The 19,819-nt window shown below is 37.4% G+C and overlaps 1 protein-coding gene across 1 annotated transcript; it reads left to right on the top strand.

Annotated features, from left to right (window-relative positions):
• The first annotated feature begins 1,267 nt into the window (after positions 1-1,267).
• LOC127650955 (non-homologous end joining factor IFFO1-like) lies at positions 1,268-12,241 on the top strand. The gene is made up of 9 exons (XM_052136634.1): positions 1,268-2,292; positions 6,007-6,067; positions 6,177-6,272; positions 6,487-6,627; positions 8,952-9,142; positions 10,097-10,214; positions 10,582-10,674; positions 11,861-11,991; positions 12,082-12,241. The coding sequence occupies exons 1-9, from the start codon at positions 1,268-1,270 to the stop codon at positions 12,239-12,241; spliced, it is 2,016 nt and encodes a 671-aa protein (XP_051992594.1).
• Positions 12,242-19,819: the final 7,578 nt, after the last annotated feature.

Genomic DNA, 19,819 nt, shown 5'->3' with positions numbered 1-19,819 from the left:
TTATCACAGTCTGGGATATGTCAATGATTAGCAACAAAATTGTTTGTTTGCATTATTATTATTTATTATTATTATTTGTGCAGTGTCAGATTTAAAAATAAATAAATTATAAAACAACTAGTGTCAAAAAACTGCCATAAATTGCCATATTAATATTATTTTCCACATTTCACTGACCAACATCAGTCCTGATCATAACTACCAAATATTTATTCATTTTCAGTATTTTAACTCTTTAAATGCCAGTTTGTTTACACAATGCCACTGTTGTTTTTTACACACACACACACTCCTTCAGTTTTCTCAATAAACACATACACAACACGTTCTTTATAGCTGCATCATTTTTTCAATTGGCCTGCAGTGTTCACAGCAAACAGAAAATAGGAAAAAACATGTATTTGCTCCATAGGCTAAACATGAGAAAAATGGAAAAAAATTACAATAATAATTACATTTTGAAGCCAGGGCTCCAGATTGAAAGCGTAATATCATAATATGCATGATTTGCATTTTTGTCCTGAGTGCTGTATTATAGGAACTGAGGTTAAAATAACAAAATTCCCCAAAAATACAAACCCAAAATGTTCGAAATCTACAAAAATGTCCCGAAGGTCGCACAAGGGTTGAAACCATCGCATTGGCGATGACGCGTTTAGAGATCACATGTCGCGCGCTCTCATCCTCGCGCTGTATCAAGTTCGCGCGCTGTTGCTGCTAATCACAGTCCGTGACGTAAGGGTTAACGGTCACTACCGTAAGTCACAGAAATATATACGCACATTCAAATATATAAGCCTAAAGATTCCACAGTAAAATATAACTAATCTTATTTAACTTCAGGGTTTCCTAATTTACAATATATATTACATTTATCGCGTTAAATCGGCAAAACTGGAAAATAACTGTCGTGACGCGCTCGAGTCAAGGGTTTATACTACAGAACCGTCGGTATGAGAGAGCCTCAGTTGCTCTTTCCATGTTTATTTCTGCTCTGGGGCTTGGCTGCTCTGCTACATCTTAAGACGTGTTTAATCCTCTCCTAGAAAATAAATCGCATCTTTTAGGGTACCATCATAATGGTGTGCAAATACGCGTGACGCATCGTTTGTGTTGAATTATAGACTGTCGTAGTCATTATATGGCAAGCTCTTTAGCTTGATCGGATTCATTCATTTGGTCCCATTGAATCGGACAAGTGTTCCTTCAGTTGAACAACTTCAGAAATAAGTAACGGCGTTTAAGGCACACAGTTAAATCAGTGTTCATGCCGGATTTTGAGCATTTCGGATTTTCTCACTCCAGAATGAATCCTGTATTGGGAGAGCATGTGTACCCGTTCCAGCAGAACCAGGTGACGGGCGTATCGGACTCTGCGTCGTCGGGCTATTGGACAGATTCGGTGTATGGCGCACCTGACTCGGGACTTTTCTTCGGCGAACACGCGGGTGGTATTGGGCAAGAAGGGGTCACTGGGTTGGACCTGGGTGCGTTTCCTCCTTCAGGTGCATCGTATCTGCACTTGGGTAACTATTTGCACCGGGGGTCTACGCCACCTCCAGCCGCCACTGCCCTGCGTAACGACCTGGGCTCCAATATAAGCGTCCTCAAAACTCTGAATTTGCGCTTCCGCTGCTTTTTAGCCAAAGTGCATGAACTGGAACGCCGGAATAAAGTGTTGGAGAAGCAACTCCAGTTAGCTTTGGATGACAGCAACGACAGTGGGGAGTGTGAGCACTATAAGAAGCCTTTAACTCGAGATGTTGGAGTTCAAACCGACTTTGTTGGGTTCATTCCTATAAGGCCAGACCTGATACCCGTTCAGAACGCAAATGACACCGCGTGTCTGTCCGGAGGCTTGCTGTCACCTATATTAAATAGCACCATCCTGCTTCCAGAGTCCTGTTATAAAACAACCCAAGGAAACCTAACTCCAACAAGTCTGAAGGACTCCAATTACAATCTCACCCCTAACTTCCCCATCAGCCCGGTGTCACCCATTGATCCAGCACCAAAAACATTCAGCAATATTAACGGCAAATATGTCAACACTGGGATTGGCTGTACATCAAACCCCACATCTAGATTTCATGCTGGGTCGCTCTGGTACTATAAGAACACCCAGATGTGCAGCACCGGGCGTGAGCCGCGCGTCGCGGGTACAGGTGTGCCATCACGGGTGACTCCTCCAGACGGGGTGGGTGTCCAGATTGACACAATCACACCAGAGATCCGGGCCCTGTACAATGTGCTCGCCAAAGTGAAGAGGGAGAGAGACGAATACAAACGAAGGTTAGTATATTTTCAACCTCATATTTTTGTAAATTAGGTTTAAAAAAGTTTCAAACAGCAATTTTTACGCACGCACTATACAACTCCCATAGCCAGACACAAGGCTTCCTTTCAATTTATCTCAGTAGCAGTGTAAAGGGTCGTTAAGATATACTTTCATAAGGCAAATCATTTTCAAAATTGCATTTAGACTACGTTTTTAAGAGAAAATAAATGATAAAAAAGTGACTTGGACTAAACTGCATATTTATATTGTTTCTTCCTATCTGAGAGGTGAGATTAGGCAGATTAACCTCAGTGTATATCCTCTGAGTTAGCTGTAAGTGAATATTTAGTACTGTAATCGAGATTTTGAATCCTGCAGGCCTCATAAAAGGCTGGCACAAGAGTTAAATGTCATGTAAATGAGTCATTTTTGTTTTTTATCCTGATGGATGGGGTTGCATTGTATAAGTCAGAGGTGTATAAGTCTAAATGCAAGACAATAAAACCGATTTTTTTTTATTCTCTGAAGTGCATAAACATTGTGGAAAATACACCATCCACTAATGTTCATGAAAGTGCTGTAGGATTAGGCGTATCATCCTTTGAGGAGTAGTGTTTTGTAATTGTTCAATTATTAAAACTGAGTGTTTTGAGTCTGATTGTTTCTACTCCCCTTTAATTTTTTGAAGCTAATTCATTATTAATTTAATTACTTAAAGAAAGAGTTCATCCCAAAAAGAAAATTCTCTCATAATTTCTTCACTCTCGTGGCATCTCAGATGTGTACGACTTTCTTTTTTCTGCTGAACACAAACAAAGATTTTAAGAGTTCCTCAGCTCAGTAGGTTCATACAATGCAAGTGAATGGTACCTACAATTTTGAAGCTCCAGAATACACATAAAGTGGCATAAAAGTAATCCATAAGACTCCAGTGATTAAATCCATGTCTTCAGAAGTTATATGATAGGTGTGCGTGAGAAGCAGATCAATATTTATTCCTTTTTTTTTACTTTAAATTCTCCACCCTGCCCAGTAGGTGGCAAAAAAACAAAGAAAAATGTGAAAAGTGAAAGAAAGCCATTTAAAATAAAAATTGACTTACATATTGATCTTTTTCTCACCCCCACATATAATATCGCTTCTGAATATATGGATTTAATCACTGGAGTCATATGGATTACCTTTATGCTGATTTTAAATGCATTTGAAGCTTCAAAATTTTGGTGCCCATTCACTTGCATTTATGGACCAACAAAGCAGAGATATTCTTCTAAAAACATTAATTTTGTCCAGCAGAAGAAAGAAAGTCATACACATCTGAGATGGCATGAGAGTGAGTAAATGAGGAGAGAATTTTCATATTGGGTCAAACTATTGCTTTAAATACTGCAGTTTGTATTCTGATATCTATCTCCATCACAGTGATGTAGACATGAAAAATTTATCTAAGGCTCTATATCATATTACATATTAGGATATAAAAAAAACAGATGTGGATTAATTTATTAATTAACACTATACAATATGAATAATTCTTATTGGTTTACTATATAATTATAATTTAGGCACAGTTTTAAAACGATACAAGACTACTGAGTAAAATAACCCGGAGGTGTTACAGTTAATGTAACCCCCTCCTCCCCTCAACTCCCTCTCTCGTTCTCCATCTCTTTCATTCCAACTTCAGCCACCTCCCCTCTGCGCCCCAGTATCTGCAATGCAGTGCTATATACTGAGTACTGCTACTGCCAGCGATGCAACTAGAGAATAATTCAACATTCTCTCTCTTACCTTCCTCTTCTGCTCCCCCAGATTGCATCCAGCTGCTGAAGCCACATTTAAACTCAACATTCAAACCCCTTGTTTGCATTTTTTGTTCTTTTATTGTATACTCTCTGTTTTAGTGTGAAATGTATTGCATTAGTGAATTGTGCTCTGAAAGTGCTGAATCAGCTGTCTGGATGTACAGTACATTGGTGAGCTTAGATAAAGGCAATGTGAATGTTATTTGAGTGTTACAGTAGATGGGCATTAAAATAACACCTGAACTTACAGCTGCAGTAGTACTGCAGTGATGGATTACAGTGAAAGGAGCAAGTAGGTGAACTGTCCTGCACTCCGTCTTAGGCAGTAGCATGCATTCCCTGTGCACACAGTGTTGGACATGTAATGTAATGGTTTCTGCACAGAAAGCAGATATTCTACAAGAGCAGACTACTATCAACCCAAACTCTAGGGTCATTTTACATGAGATTTGATATCTTAAGCTGAGATTTACTCACTTTGGGCTAGTGGTAGCTTTCTTATGTCGGGAAACAGATGAGTGAAAGTGTTTAGTTTCATGTTTAAACTTTGCTTTTATAAAAATTTAAGGTTATGAGTGAGATTTCTCAATTCGATTCTTGCATTTTGTCTTTTTAGTTGGCACAAAGATTTTTTTATTATTTGATTGTTGAATTGATTGTACAGAACAAGAATAACGATTAACCATTTTTGGAATTGAACCATAAAGTCGATGCTTGCGTTCTTGATGGTGATGTGTGTAATTTTTTTATTGTTAAAATACTTTCTTCTATCCCAACTTAAAGGGATTGTTCACCCAAATAACTATTCTCTCATTATTTACTCACCCTCATGCCATGACTTTCTTTATTCAGAAGAATATTTCAGCTCTGTAGGTCCACACAATGGAAATTAATGGGTGCCAAAAGTTTGATGCTTCAAAAAGCACACAAGGCAGCATAAAAGTAATCCTTGTGAATCCATATCTTCAGAAGTGATATGATAGGTGTGGGTGAGAAACAGATCAAACAGGCTTAAAACTTTTGGCACCCATTCACTTGCATTGTATGGATCAAAAGAAAAAAAAATATTAATTTGAATTCAGCAGATGACAAAGTTATACACATCTGAGATGGCATAAGGGTAAATGATGAGAGAATTTTCATTTTTGGGTGAACTGTTCCTTTAATATGCAGAAATAACCGTAATTAAGCCATTTGTTTGTTGATTCCCCCCAAAAGTGTAACACCTTGGCTCCGTGGTGCAATCAAAACATTGATTGTTTTTTTGAGCATCCCTACAAGTCCAAAACAACTTTGGCTCAAACAGTGGTGTGAATTTGGGGCTAGATAATGTTTTCTGACCAATGGCAGGCCTAGTTTCCATCCACTTTTCACGCTATTTTGTTATCGACAAAATGAAAATATGTAAAACGAATTTTGCGACATTTGGCATCTTCAGCCTGTTTCCATTCAAATGGACTTTTATGTGACACTACACATTTTTGCATTAATATCAATTTCCTCAACAAAAAGTGTTTCCAAACCAGTTTTTCTTGACATTTAACGTATCAACATAGAGTATATGCGCTAGAGTTAAACGGACAAATATTATGTTGACACTTGTGAAATTTTAGCAATAATTTGCATTTTTATCAGCTTTATTTTGATGTGCTAAAACTTTTTTCGCAATAAATCCTTGGATGGAAACGTAGTTTGTTAGAGTGTTTTGGAAAACTGTTTGGAATGAGTCCATTTGGTTATGCCACAGAAATTACACACTTTAACTTTAACTGTAGGTTTATTTTCAATCCATTAATTTTAAAAGGTACCAGATGATGTTTTGCAGCTTTGCTCATAGGTGACTTGCTAAACCAGGGTGTATATGATTCTGTTTCATGGTTCAGACCACTCTCTGGACTTAATGAACAAATCCTTATTTTGCAGATGGGAAGAAGAATACACAATGAGGGTGGATCTACAGGAAAAGATTGCAGAGCTTGAAGAGGTAAAACAAAAATAAATTTCTCAACAACATATGCTATCATATTATTGTTGCCTTTTCCACTGTTTTCATGTACTACATTTGATAAAACATTTGTGTGTGTGTATTACAGGACCTGCAGGAGAGCGAGGTGTGTCAGGATGAGCTGTCTCTCAGGGTTAAGCAGCTTAAAACAGAGCTGGTTCTTTTCAAAGGTCTCATGAGTAATGTGAGTAAATTACAATGCTCATTTGACCTTTTTTGAATATCAATATTAAACACATTGTGAATGGATATTGCACTAGAACCATTGCGAAGCACAATTAATGCTGAATTCACCTGAACTGTCACACTGACAAATGTCTAAGCGAGTAATTTATCTTTCTTGCTTATGCACTTTGTTTAATATATCTTGTCTGTTTTGCATGTCCTCTCTCCTCTAGAATCACTCAGATTTGGACAGTAAGATCCAGGAGAAGGCCATGAAAGTGGATATGGACATCTGTCGCAGGATCGACATCACAGCCCGCCTGTGTGATGTAGCTCAGCAGAGAAACTGCGAGGATATGATTCAAATCTTCCAGGTCTTGCAGTGTTGTTATTTGTCTGCAGTTACATCAGTTAGTCTTTTTATTAATTTTTTTCTTAAATTTTATGGGCATTTATTTAAAATCCTTTAGCTCTTGTATGTTCCTCTCAAGCTTTAGAGCACTTTACCATAGTCTTTTAAGAAGGTTTATATGTAACATTTTCTGAACACCCTCATTGTAGAAATCAGTGGTGTTTCAGAGACAGCTGCTCTCACTCTGCTGTTTAAGCAGATTACACAGAAGTTGCAAACTGAAGCTAATGGTAATATTTCACCCAGATATTAGGCAGATTTTTAAAGTCTTACAGCCTCAGTCACCATTTACTTTCATTGCATCTTTTTTTTCATACAGTGAAAGTAAATGGGGACTGAGTCTGTCAGTCCCTAACATTCTGCCTAACATCTCCATTTGTTTTCCATGGAAAAAAGAGTTATATAGGTTTGGAACAACATGAAGGTGAGTAAATGTTGACAGAACTTTCTTTTTTTGGGGGGGGGGCAAATAAAATAATAGATGGCAGTCTTTAAATCAGGGGTGTCAAACACAGTCCAGCAGAGTTTAGCTACAACCCTAATAAAACACACCTGAAGCAGCTACGCAAGGAGTCATTTTGGAGCAGGGCAGGAACTAAACCCTGCTGGGCTGCGGCCCTCCAGGAACCCCTGCTTTAAATGTATCCATCTCAACCATTTATTTCAATTAATTATTATTTGATAATAATTATTTATTTGATTTATATATTAACACAGAGATATAAATTCAACCTTGTAGGTGAGCTAGCACAATTTTTTAAGACATAGACATACAGTTTAAGTTAGAAGTTTACATACAAATAGGTTGAAGTCATGAAAACTCATTTTTAACCACACCACAGATTTCATATTAGCAAACTATAGTCGTTTGGGACATCTACTTAGTGCATGACACAAGTAATTTTTCCAACAATTATTTAATGATTGTTTCACTTGTAATTGACTATATCACAGTTCCAGTTTGTCAGAAGTTTACATACACTAAGTTAACTATGCCTTTAAGCAGCTTGGAAAATGATGCCTAAAAGCCTTTTGGTCAGTTGGATGTATACCTGTGAATGTATTTTAAACTCCATGCCTCTTTGCTTGTCATCATGGGAAAATCAAAAGAAATCAGCCAAGACCTCAGAAAAACAAATTGTGGACCTCCACAGGTCTGGTTCGTTCTTGGGAGCAATTTTCAAATGCCGGAATGTACCACATTCATCTGTATAAACAATAGTATGCAAGTATAAACACCATGGGACCAAACAGCCATCATACCACTCAGGAAGGAGGTGCATTCTGTCTCCTAGAGATGAACGTAGTTTGGTGCAAAAAGTGCAAATCAATCCCAGAACAACAGCAACTTGTGAAGATGCTGGAGGAAACGATTATCTTTATACACTGTAAAACGTGTCCTATATCGAAGCCACTGCTGCAAAACTGCCACAAAAAAGCCAGACTATAGTTTGCAAGTGCACATGGGGACAAAGATCTTACTTTCTGGAGAAACGTCCTCAGGTCTGATAAAACAAAAATGTAATTGTTTAGCCATAATGACCATCATTATGTTTGGAGGAAAAAGGTTGAGGCTTGCCAGCCGAAATACACCATCCCAACTGTGAAGCATGGGGGAGGCAGCATCATGTTGTGGGGGTGCTTTGCTGCAGGAGGATCTGGTGCACTTCACAAAAATAGATGGCATCATGAGGAAGGAAATTTATGTGGATATATTGAAGCAACATCTCAAGACATCAGCCAGGAAGTTAAATCTTGTTGCAAATGGGTCTTCCAAATGGACAATGACCACAAGCATACCTCCAATGTTGTGGCAAAATGACTTAAGGACAACAAAGTCAAGGTATTGGAGTCTCCATCACAAAGCCCTGATCTCAATCTGATAGAAAATTTGTGTGCAGAAATGTGTGCAAGCAAGGTTGCCTACAAACCTGGCACAGTTACACCAGTTCTGTCTGGAGAAATTCCAACAACTTATTGTGAGAAGCTTGTGGAAGTCTACCCAAAATGTTTGACCCAAGTTAAACAATATAAAGTCAATGCTACCAAATACTAACAAAGTGTATGTAAACTTCTGACCCACTGGGAATGTGATAAAAGAAATAAAAGCTCTCTACTATTATTCTGACATTTCAAATTCTTAAAATTAAGTAGTGATCCTAACTTGCCTAAGACTGTTTTCCACAATTAAATGTCAGGAATTATGAGAAACTTAAATGTATTTGGCTAAGGTGTATGTAAACTTTACATCCAACTCTACATCATCTTCCTTGTGTTTTCTAATAGCAAGTAGCCACACCTCCCTCAACCTTGACACGCTATACTCGAATACCAGCACCACAGACAACCAGAGGGAACGAGAGTGATGAACCAATAAGCATTTCCGAGAGCGAGGAGAGCAGAAATAAGGGAGTAGAGCTGTGTGGCTCAGCAGCCAGTCAGATCAATGAGGAAATGCAGAGGATGCTCAACCAGTTGTAAGTGCCAAAATTGAAAATTTGAAAATGTATATAATGCCATAGAAGATAATGAAGTAGTGAGTATTTGCACTAGGTGTCAATAGCACCTGCCACACAGCGTGGCTTTTTGCACTTCAATAGTCTGGTGGAAACAGAGTCTCTTTGTAGTCTGGTAAAAATAAAAAATTGCATTTCTAGTGTTTCTGGAGTAGCATGGGGTTTAACAATGGTGTATATGTGCTCTTTTCCTGTGGACGACACTGCATTTTGTCCCACTTTTTCCCATCCTGTGTCCTGTCTCCACTATTCAAATTTCCTTACTACTTTCCTTCTACTTTTAATAATAAATAAAATAATTATAAAAGTTGATTTCCTTGAAGTGATTTGGTCACTGTGAATGTCAGGAGTTGAGAGAAACATTTGATCTGTAGAAAATTAAACATTGTTTTACTGTAGTAATATTGTAGAAACCATGTTTTTTGGTGGAAACCAAAATTGTTGTTTTTGTTTTTGTTGTTGTTGTTGCAAATAACCATTGTGTTACTACAGTAATGTAATATTAATATAGTTACCATGTTTAATTTTGTGGTTACTATACTTTTAATACAAAATAACAATATGGTGACATTATGGTAGTAAAATCATTGTTAATTGTTATTTTTAAGGTACTGTCAGGTTTTTGTTTCGGGTAATGGTTGGTCAAGTGTGTCTGTGGGACTCTAAATAAGCACAAACACTGCAGTGAATTGGTGCAAAAAATATGTTTTTTGATGTTGCTATTTGTTCTACCCTCTGCCATAAATAAACTTAAGATATGGTTGTTGTTTACACAAACTTAATAAATGAATTCTTAAGGAGTTTGGTAACTTGCAAAACAACTAAATAAATATTGCAATCGTACAATTTGATTAATGCAGACTCTGGGCTTTAGAATAAACTCAGAACTAATCAAGTAAACTGTTTGTGTCACAGGCGTGAGAGTGAGTTTGAAGATGACTGTGATAGTCTTGCATGGGAAGAGACTGAGGAAACTCTGTTACTCTGGGAGGATTTTCCAGGATGCACCTTCAGCGTTGAGACTCAAGGGGAGGTACATCCCTATTTAAATCATTTTGGCTCCCATGGAAAATGTAATTTACATGATAAATTTGCACATTGAGAGGATCCAATCAATGCTTAAAGAGAGACAAATATGACCATACCGATGTGTTTTTAAATGGGGTCATACAAGCATGAAAATAAAGTGCTCAAACTAGAACTAACATGGGTTGGAGGTTTTTTCTAGCTCATCAATTCTGGTTAAAAAGGCAAATGAAAAATGCTGTGTTGTCATTTTTAACTGAATTAATGTTTCATCTAGATATTTTTTCCCTTTCTGTGAAATATTATTTTGAGAAAGAAATCATATCAAAGATAAGTTTTTTTTCTCTTTTGTTAATTCACAGTCCCTCACACAGCAAGAGGAGTCCATAGAGAAAGTGATAAAGGACACAGAGTCTCTTTTCAAGTCCCGTGAGAAGGACTATCAAGACACCATAGACCAAATCGAGGTAAAGTGTGTGTGTGTGTGTGTGTGTATTTACACTTCTGCATTTAATTAATATTTCGAGTTCAGTACAAATTAAGCTCAATCGAGAGCATTTGTTGCATAATGTTGATTACCACAAAATAAATTTTGACTCATTCCTCCTTTTCTTTAAAAAAAAGACACTTGCAATGAAAGTGAATTAGGGCCAATCCATAAATGTTAAAATACTCGCTGTTTCAAAACTATTGCCACAGACATAAACAATATTCATCTTAACATGATTTTAGTGTTATAAAATTGCTTAGTAAAGGCCAAAGTATACTTGGCGCGTCTGGATTGCTGATCGCTCCGTGCACAGTATGCTTGATGTAAATGTTGTCATGGTCTAGTCCGTGTGGATTGACTCGATGCCAGCCAGATTTTCATAGACTTGCGTGCATGCGGTCATCTTCAGTGCGCATTGTCCGCGCACGTGTCGGGCATTAACTCTACTAAAGGAGTATTTCAAATAAGCTGTAGAGGACATGCGTCAAACGTGTTCGTAGTCGCTCGCTGTCAGAATATTAAACTCACAAAGGCAACTCTGTCGGCCTGGCGCAAGCCTATCTGGAACATGCAAAAATTAAGTATACCTGGGGCTTAACCTTTTTTGTGTAAAGCTATATACAATTTTACCCAATTTCTTTGTCATCACAACATAACACTGTTAATCATAAAATGACTGTATAATGACAATTTATACAAATGTACAGCTCCAATAATACAGATGAATTAATGTAAGTTTTGTAAACTTTACCTTTCTGCCTTTAATCCTTCCAAAAATTGGTCCCATTCACCTCCATTGTAAGTGTCTCACTGAATTTTAGCTCTTTTTGAAAAAAAGGAGGCACAAGACAAATGTTTTTGTGGTAAACAACATTATGAAACACAAATGCTGTTGATTTGAATTTAACTGGTATTTAACCCTGAATATTCCTTTAGGGCTGGTTTTAACTCTGCCAAGGATGTTATAGCATTTAGCAAGAAGAGCCAAAAACATTGAGAGGTTTGATATGATATACTGCATAATCTTTAAAAAGATGCCTCTGCTAAAGAACAAAATTGTTTGCTATACAGTGAGTTTAGATAAAAGCATCTGCAGACTGAAATGTTCAGGTTTCCCAAACTCTGTCTTTCACTGGGCATTCGGTATTTGTCTGTTTCTGTAGCTGGAGTTGGCGACAGCTAAGTCCGATATGACAAGGCATTTACATGAGTATATGGAAATGTGCAGCATGAAAAGAGGGCTGGATGTTCAGATGGAGACCTGCAGACAATTAATCACTCACAGTGGAGACAGGTACACACACACAAAGCACAATCCTCAAAGCATGGTGTAATGTCACAATGTTTTCACTCATTGTGTCTATATTCCTAATTTCTTATACAGAAAGTCCCCTCTTCTCATTTCGGTTTCTGTGGAAGAGGGAGAGGATGCAGAGAGGGAGAGGAAGAAAGCAACTTCTGCAGCAAATTCTGACAGTACTGAACCGTATTATGACATGCAGTCAAACTCTGCTGGCCCGGAGCAAACATGGAAAACATCTTGAGAGCCTTTTTATCCTTCTAGCCCTGCATTAATAGCTGTAAAATTTTAAGATATGGCCGTTATCATTTCATAATTGAGAATGTGATATTGCTACAAGCCTCCACAGTATGGAGATTATAGTTACCCTGTGAAAGAAAAGTAATCTTGTGTGGTTTCACTAGTGCCCTCTTTTGGAATACACCATTAATATACAGCACTGTGCAAAAGTCTTAGACATGTAAGATGTTTAAAAAAAAACATTTGTCTTAAAATTGTTATTTATATCTTCAGCTTTAGTGTGTCATTAGGGAATATAAATTTTAGGCTCCCAAACATTCCTTTTGCAAATAGAATAAAAGAACAGGAAGCCCTGCAACCAACGATTTATCAGGGCCAGCAAAGCCTTCTCTGCTGGCCTACCATGCCAAATAAATAAATATTTTTCATCCTGCAAATGAATGGGCAACTAATGTCAGATTGTCAGATTCATCAGCCAATCAGATTGATTTATTTGTTCTTGGTGGGTGTGGTCTTTAGGATATTTCTCAGTTGAGGCCTTCTAGCTGGCCTTGAGTGACGCAATCACACTTACGTGATGTACGTAATTCAAGAGCGAATAGCGTAAGATCAATCTGTCTGACGAGTCGGCTGTCATCACTGCTGGTATCACCATTGAGAAAGAGATCCTTATGGATTTAAAATCAGGAGATGATCTCCATGACCGTGTGAATGCTTAATTTATTAAACAGGAAAGGAGGGCTGATTTTCACTTCAAGTAAATTGGCAAGTGCCTTTTTCATTGTTATAGCAACATCAGGATTTTTCTAAGTGTAAATTATGCTTCTGGAGCATTCAGTGTCGGATCAAGTTTTGAAAAGTAGTGCTGCGTTCCATTCAACTCGGAAAGTCGGATTTTACAACTTTCTGCTAGGAAAAGTGCAATGGAATGCATCTTGAAGTCAGAATTACAACTTGTAGGCTTGTGCAGAAATTCTCAACTCTGATTTCGCTGAGACGCAGGAGCATGATGTCACACAAACATGTCGACACTCAGTGAGATATACAAAGTAAGTGATAAACATTTACTTCATTAATATTAATACATTACATGATATTAAATCTGGTTTAACAAATGCCTGCTGAAACAGGTGTATGAAACATTATAATCTATTTTGATAATCGTACACCTGAAGCACAAATGCTAGCGCTGCAGCATTGTTTATCAGTTGGGTTGCTAGGAGACATCTCTAATGAGAGTCAAACCCCTGCTAATCTAACAGAAGTGTTGCAGTTCCGAATATCGGGGAATGGAATGCATTTATGGTTGGAGATATCAAATAGGAATATCCCACATCCAACTTGAATGAAACGCAGCATAACCGTGAACCCTGACGAAACTAAATTTATTGCAAGGAACATTTGAAAGATTTTTTCCAGATATTATAGACCTCCTTGGTAGATTCATATGAAAAATTATGATCTTTGAATGTGTTCGGGAGACATCCATTTCACAAAACAGTCATGCTGCAGTTAAATTTAGGCTTGCTTGAGCATTAAATATAATTTTAAGTGGCTTTCATGCGTGAACGTGTTTTTAAAATGTCAATTGGTATTACTATTTAGCTGCGACATGATGTATGATGCCCAAAGGCATAGGGTGTCTTATTCATTGTGAAACCATGTTTTCTTAATGGCACGAATCACACTGAAGGACTAGACTTTAAACACATGGCCCGCCACTGCCTGCAACAGATGGCATGACCACAAATAAGCCCCCCACTCAGCATCGCATCAGTATGGGTTTAAAGAAGAGACCGAAGCAATAGATTGAAGAACTGTGGCGAATTCTCCAAGAAGCGTTGAATATCCTATCTGCCAACAAAAAAGAAAAACTGTGTCCAGCTATAAGTACGAGAACTGGTGCTATTTTGAATGCAACGCTGGTCACACAAAATTTTAATTTAGCTTTTTTTATGTTTACTGGACTTTGTATGACGTTAATTGATGAATGAAAACTATTTATGGCATTATTTTTGAAGACATCCTTACTCTGCAACATTTTTTTTTTTTACTTTTGCACAGTACTGTACCTTAAAGGGATAGTTCCCTTTTGAGTAGTGTCATCATTGGTAAATGACAGCGTGAGTAATGATGATTCATTACGACTAATGATGAACGACATGAGAGTAAGTAATGATGATTTGGGTGAAATAATCCTTTTAAGCAAAAGCTAATTTTGCACTTTCTCCATATAGAAAACTTGGCTGATGTCGCATCAACATTTCAAGACCCCGTTTACACCTGGTATTAAGATGTGTCTGCATGGTCATACAAGACATCACTGTTTACACCTTGTTACTTAAATGAGTCACAGGTGACCCCTTGTGTCCGAATTTTGAGGGGAGGGTCTCTGATTTCATGATGACATACATCAGTCACTATGTCAGTGTGTTACTGCATGATAATAAACCACAAATAGTCATAAAAGACAAAGAAAGCATGAATAAAACTGGTGCTGTTTCTCCCAGATGCAGCTGAATTTAATCGCAACATCACGAGCAGAATTCTCTGTTATTTTAGTGGAGTACCTGTATTGAAGGCACTTCAGATGTTCATCCTTCTCATCTATGTGCCTGCATGATGATATCAGTTACACTGAAGAAGATCCGTGAAGTTCTCGTGCTTGTGTATCTATTCGCTTTTTTTACATTTTCCTTTCGGGTGGTTATTTCCTTTTATTGCTGCTTGCATCTGGCAAAGATTAAAATCTTGTTTAAGAGCAGTGGTTGATTGACAGGTCAGGGGTGGTGCTTCAATGCTGTCTGGGACACATACAGGACGGATTAGCATTTACACTATTTTTTTGACTACCCTCTTATGTGTTTTTTGTAATCTGATCACAAAATGTTTTGCACACCATTTATGCCTGTATTTAAAGCTGACCACTCGTGGTTGGGTGACCTGAAACGTTCTTAATACTAAGTGTAAATGGGGTCCTAAACATAATTTAATTAAAAGTTTACTAAATTCCAGAAATTAACTGCTCTTAATTTGCTCACTATACAGATTACTTAATTCACAACTGACATGGTCAACACGAAGCACTTTCAGAAAAGTTTTGTCTACAATAACTTTTCAGTAAATTATAAGGGGGGGGGTTAACCTTGGATACTCAAAAAATAAAAGCAAGATATTATTCACTGAGCAAGCACTTAGCAGTTTGTTATGCTTCTACTAATATACAAATATGTAGTAGTACAAAATATATTTAAATAGGTCCACTGTCAGCATTTCACTGCTGTGAATGGGGTTCATTTTGGGACCAGTAGGTATATAATACTTTGACTACGCACTTTACCAGGACATTTTTGCTTTTATTTACTTATTTTATTGATCTGTGTTGAAATTGTTGTTGCGGCTAATGGTCAGTGCCAAGTTACAACAAGTTGACTTAAGTTCCTCAAGTTAAGAATACCCTTAGTAATAATTGAAGGGTATTTTTACCTGGTTACAAGGATTTCTTTAGGGGTTTGTTGCAACTGGCTGCAGATTACTTTGCATTGGTCTTGTTAATTGATTGATAACTGGTGAATTGTTTAGTTTTTTTTTCTCCCCAATTTGGAATTCCCAATGTGCTCTAAATCCTCGTGATGGTAGAGTAACTCGCCTCAATCCAGGTGGCAGAGGACGGAATCTCTGTTGCCTCCGCTTCTGAGACCGTCAATCCATGCATCTTATCACGTGTCTTGTTGGGCGTGTTAACGTGGAGACATGACACGTGTGGAGGCTTCACGCTATTCTCCGCGGCATCCACGCACAACTCACCACATGCCCCGCCAAGAGTGAGCCACACTATAGCTACCACAGTGAATCCCTTTAGCTATTCTTTTAAATTGGTTTAATACAGTTGCTCAAATGAAGTTCAGGAGATTAACTCTGTGAGGGCCAGGGTTACAAAAACAGTTAACAATGGTCATTGGTAGTGTGCATTTGGCTCAAAACAAAGTCAGTATAAAAAAACACCCAAATCAAATTGGTTGGTTAGGTCAAACAAGTCAATATGCAGTGAGTCATTATGCACTTATGCATAAGTGATGGCCGATGATGTTAAGTGCTGCTAAGAGTAATGCATTCCAAACTATTCCACTCCTCTGCACTGATGCTCTGCTAAGCTCACTAAAGTGGCCATTCATTCATTGTGTATTGTTTTGGAATATACAGAGGGGAAACTGTTAGGAGATTTGTTTTTATTGATTTAAAAAAAAAAAGGAGAATTCTCAATAGCATCTTCACTATTTTAGCCTTTCATTTCTACACTTTTGAACAGTTTTAGGCCACTTTCACACGAATAACTTTTGTTAAAAAAAATTAAAAACATTGATTTTGCTGCATTTAAGCATCTCATCCACACCTGACATCCCTCCACCGAAAACGGACACTTTAGAAAACGCTTTTTAGTATCACGTACTTTGGAAAAAGATGACGTTAGAAAACTGAAAACAGAGATTGAACGAAAAGTAATTAGTGTGGACGTGGATTAAGGATAATGAAAGCTTTCAAAAACAAAATGTTTCAAATTAAAAATAAATAATAGACCAAAATTAATCCTAGTGTAATCCCAAAGAAAAAATAAACACTGATGAAATTTACTTCAATAAAAGCAAATTGAGTACGTTTCCTGATTTATGATAGGATATTGATGTTTTAACAAAGGCACAAACCTATATTGTCTTTAAGTTTGCTTTATCTTGTGTAAGGTGCATAAAGTTAAAGTTTTATACGCCGTTAAAGTGGTAATGTGGGACACTTGTTTTTAGTACTTAAAATGTATTTTAATTTTCCTCTGGTAATAATGATATTGTGTGGGGCTAAGCCATGTGGCATGATAAAACCAAACCAATGACAAATTATCAGAAAGAGTCCCACTTTACCTGTATGTACCCTGTTTAGTTTCTATATTAAGCAAATGATCTGTATATTATTCACAATTACGGCAAAAACAAACCAATGAAAAGCTCAATTATAAACACATATATATATATATATATATATATATATATATCAAGGTGCCTGATGGATTGAGAGTTGCAGGAAAATCTTTTGCATTGATACTTGAAAACTATTGCTAAGGTTCACATTTACAATACTCATCTTTGAATCATCTGTCTGCTTAAAACTCTTTAATATCACTAGCAACAGTTAATAGTTGTGATAGTTCTTGCAGATGTAAACCGTGGAAACAAAAGGGCTTCTTCTGTCAAATTCGGCGTACTGTTAATCCATGCTAACTCATGCAGCAATGTTCTTTTTGTTTACATGAATGTTTTATATGAACTGCAATGTACAAAAACTGTAACACTCTGAGGTCATGATCTTCCTTTGTAATACCTGGTGTTACAAAAATTAGCAGTTAACAGCTGGTAAATGCAAAAGAGAAAAAACATGTAATTAACAGTAGTCATTTTACAATGAACTGACAATGGGGAATGGAAATTGCATTACCCTGTTGTACTGTAACAAATTTGTTTGAAATGTTTGATGACATTGGTAAAGGACTTCTAGACTGTGCAGATGGATTCATGTTATTGTGCAATAGACCACTATTTACTAATAGTACTAAACAAAACATAAATAAATCTGTTGGGGCTATTATCAGATATTTGAAAAATTACATTGTAAAGATGTCAGAAACTAGAAAATGAAAAACTTGTGTACAGAGATGCTAAGAAGGACTAACTGAAAATAAATTATTTTATTGAAAACGATGCATATTCGTTGGTCTTATTTGCATCAAGTAATTTATCTCACTTTAAGTATTCTCAGTTAAGCATTTTAAAGGATTGAAATGTGATTCAGTAAAAATATGAATGGAAAATCTGCAAACACATGCAAGCTATAATTTGCCAAGTATGTTTCATTGTAATTGCAACATTTCTGCATTCCTCATGCTAAAAAGTGTTTTGCCTAATGAGAAAGTTTCCATTTTATGCCAGAACTGTTCATGCGCACAAGGAAAACAACCCAGTGTTTTCTTAATGGTCCTAGAATATGTTTATCTCATTCATTTTGTTGATTGTCTGCGGCACCATTTTGCCATTAGTGGTCCGCTCTCTGGCCATCATTTGGGCACCGGGCCGAATATTTCTCTTATTGATTGGTGCTGTGAGCCCAGCAGTCATTATGTTGATGCAGTTACCACAGTGACCAAACTGTCTGTAGCACTTTGCTGAGCTTTGCATTTGGTTGTACTGCCTTTCATCTGCTGCTTATGCCAGTGCATATGCAGCCAAAAATAACACTAATGCAAACCTGTATGTCTGCCTGAAAAGGGTAGGGTCTTTCAGTTTAACAAAATGCTGCAGGATTATTTATAATGCATTTAAGACTTGTGCAAAATCTGTGTGCATTAGGAGGTAATTGCGTTGATAAGATAAAACCGCATCAGAATCAGCTTTATTGCCAGATTTGCTTACACATACAAGGAATTTGTCTTGGTGACAGGAGCTTCCAGTGCACAATAATAAAAAAGGTACATATTGAATACACAATAAGACAATATATATATTGTCTTATTGTACAATATATATATTGTAAAACATTGATGAGGTGGCTGATCTTTTACTAGCAATTCTTTATTGCTGGTTGATGTTTCTTGATGGTACAAAGTTTAATGGTCAACAAAGAATACATCGCCCCTGCTCACCCCCTCACACCTATCTTAATCAGTGAACAGGTGACTAATATTCACATACCTACGTAATCCCGTGACACACCCACCATGATCACGTGACAATCAAAACATTAACTCGTTCATGTCTACTACAATATATATACAAATACATATATACAGACAGACACATACATACATTCACACATACACATATGTAGTGCAAAACTAAATACAAATCTGTTATATACAGTGCAAGGGAATATAATGGCAGAAGAAGTTGGATGAAAATAAAAAGACTAGACTGTATTGCACATAATTATTGCTCAATAGGGCAGTTTTAACTGTTCATTAGATGGATAGCCTGAGGGAAAAACTGTTCCTGTGTCTGACGGTTCTGGTGCTCAGAGCTCTGAAGCGTTGGCCAGTAGGCAACCGTTCAAAAAGGTAATGGGCAGGGTTAGTGGGGTCCAGAGTGATTTTTCCAGCCCTTTTCCTAACTCTGGAAGTATACAGTTCTTGAAGGGAGGGCAGGGGGCAACCAATAATCCTCTCAGCAGTCCAAACTGTCCTTTGTAGTCTTCTGATGTCTGATTTCGTAGCTGAACCAAACCAGACAGTTACTGAAGTGCAGAGGACAGACTCAATGACTGCTGAGTAGAACTGTATCAGCAGCGCCTGTGGCAGGTTGAACTTCCTCAGCTGCCGAAGGCCTTTTTCACAATGTGTGTCTCCCACTTCAGGTACTGTGAGATGGTAGCGCCCAGGAACCTGAATGACTCCACTTCTGACACAGTGCTGTTTAGAATGGTGAGGGGGTCAATGTTGGGGTGTACCATTTTGAGCATGTTCAGCTCCAGGTTGTTTTGACTGCACCAGACAGCCCCGCTATTTAACCTCCCTTCTGTATGCAGACTCCTCTTCATCTAGGAT

Source organism: Xyrauchen texanus, chromosome 10, assembly GCF_025860055.1.
Source record: "Xyrauchen texanus isolate HMW12.3.18 chromosome 10, RBS_HiC_50CHRs, whole genome shotgun sequence".
Taxonomy (NCBI): domain Eukaryota; kingdom Metazoa; phylum Chordata; class Actinopteri; order Cypriniformes; family Catostomidae; genus Xyrauchen; species Xyrauchen texanus.
This window is presented reverse-complemented; position numbering and strand designations above follow the sequence as displayed.

Excerpts from the sequence above, each read along its gene's own strand:
- LOC127650955 (XM_052136634.1), top strand. The coding sequence starts at position 1,268 with ATGCCGGATTTTGAGCATTTCGGATTTTCTCACTCCAGAATGAATCCT. Across the intron at positions 6,273-6,486 it reads TCAAAGGTCTCATGAGTAAT|AATCACTCAGATTTGGACAG; the intron begins GTGAGTAAATTA and ends TCTCTCCTCTAG. Across the intron at positions 11,992-12,081 it reads ATCACTCACAGTGGAGACAG|AAAGTCCCCTCTTCTCATTT; the intron begins GTACACACACAC and ends TTTCTTATACAG.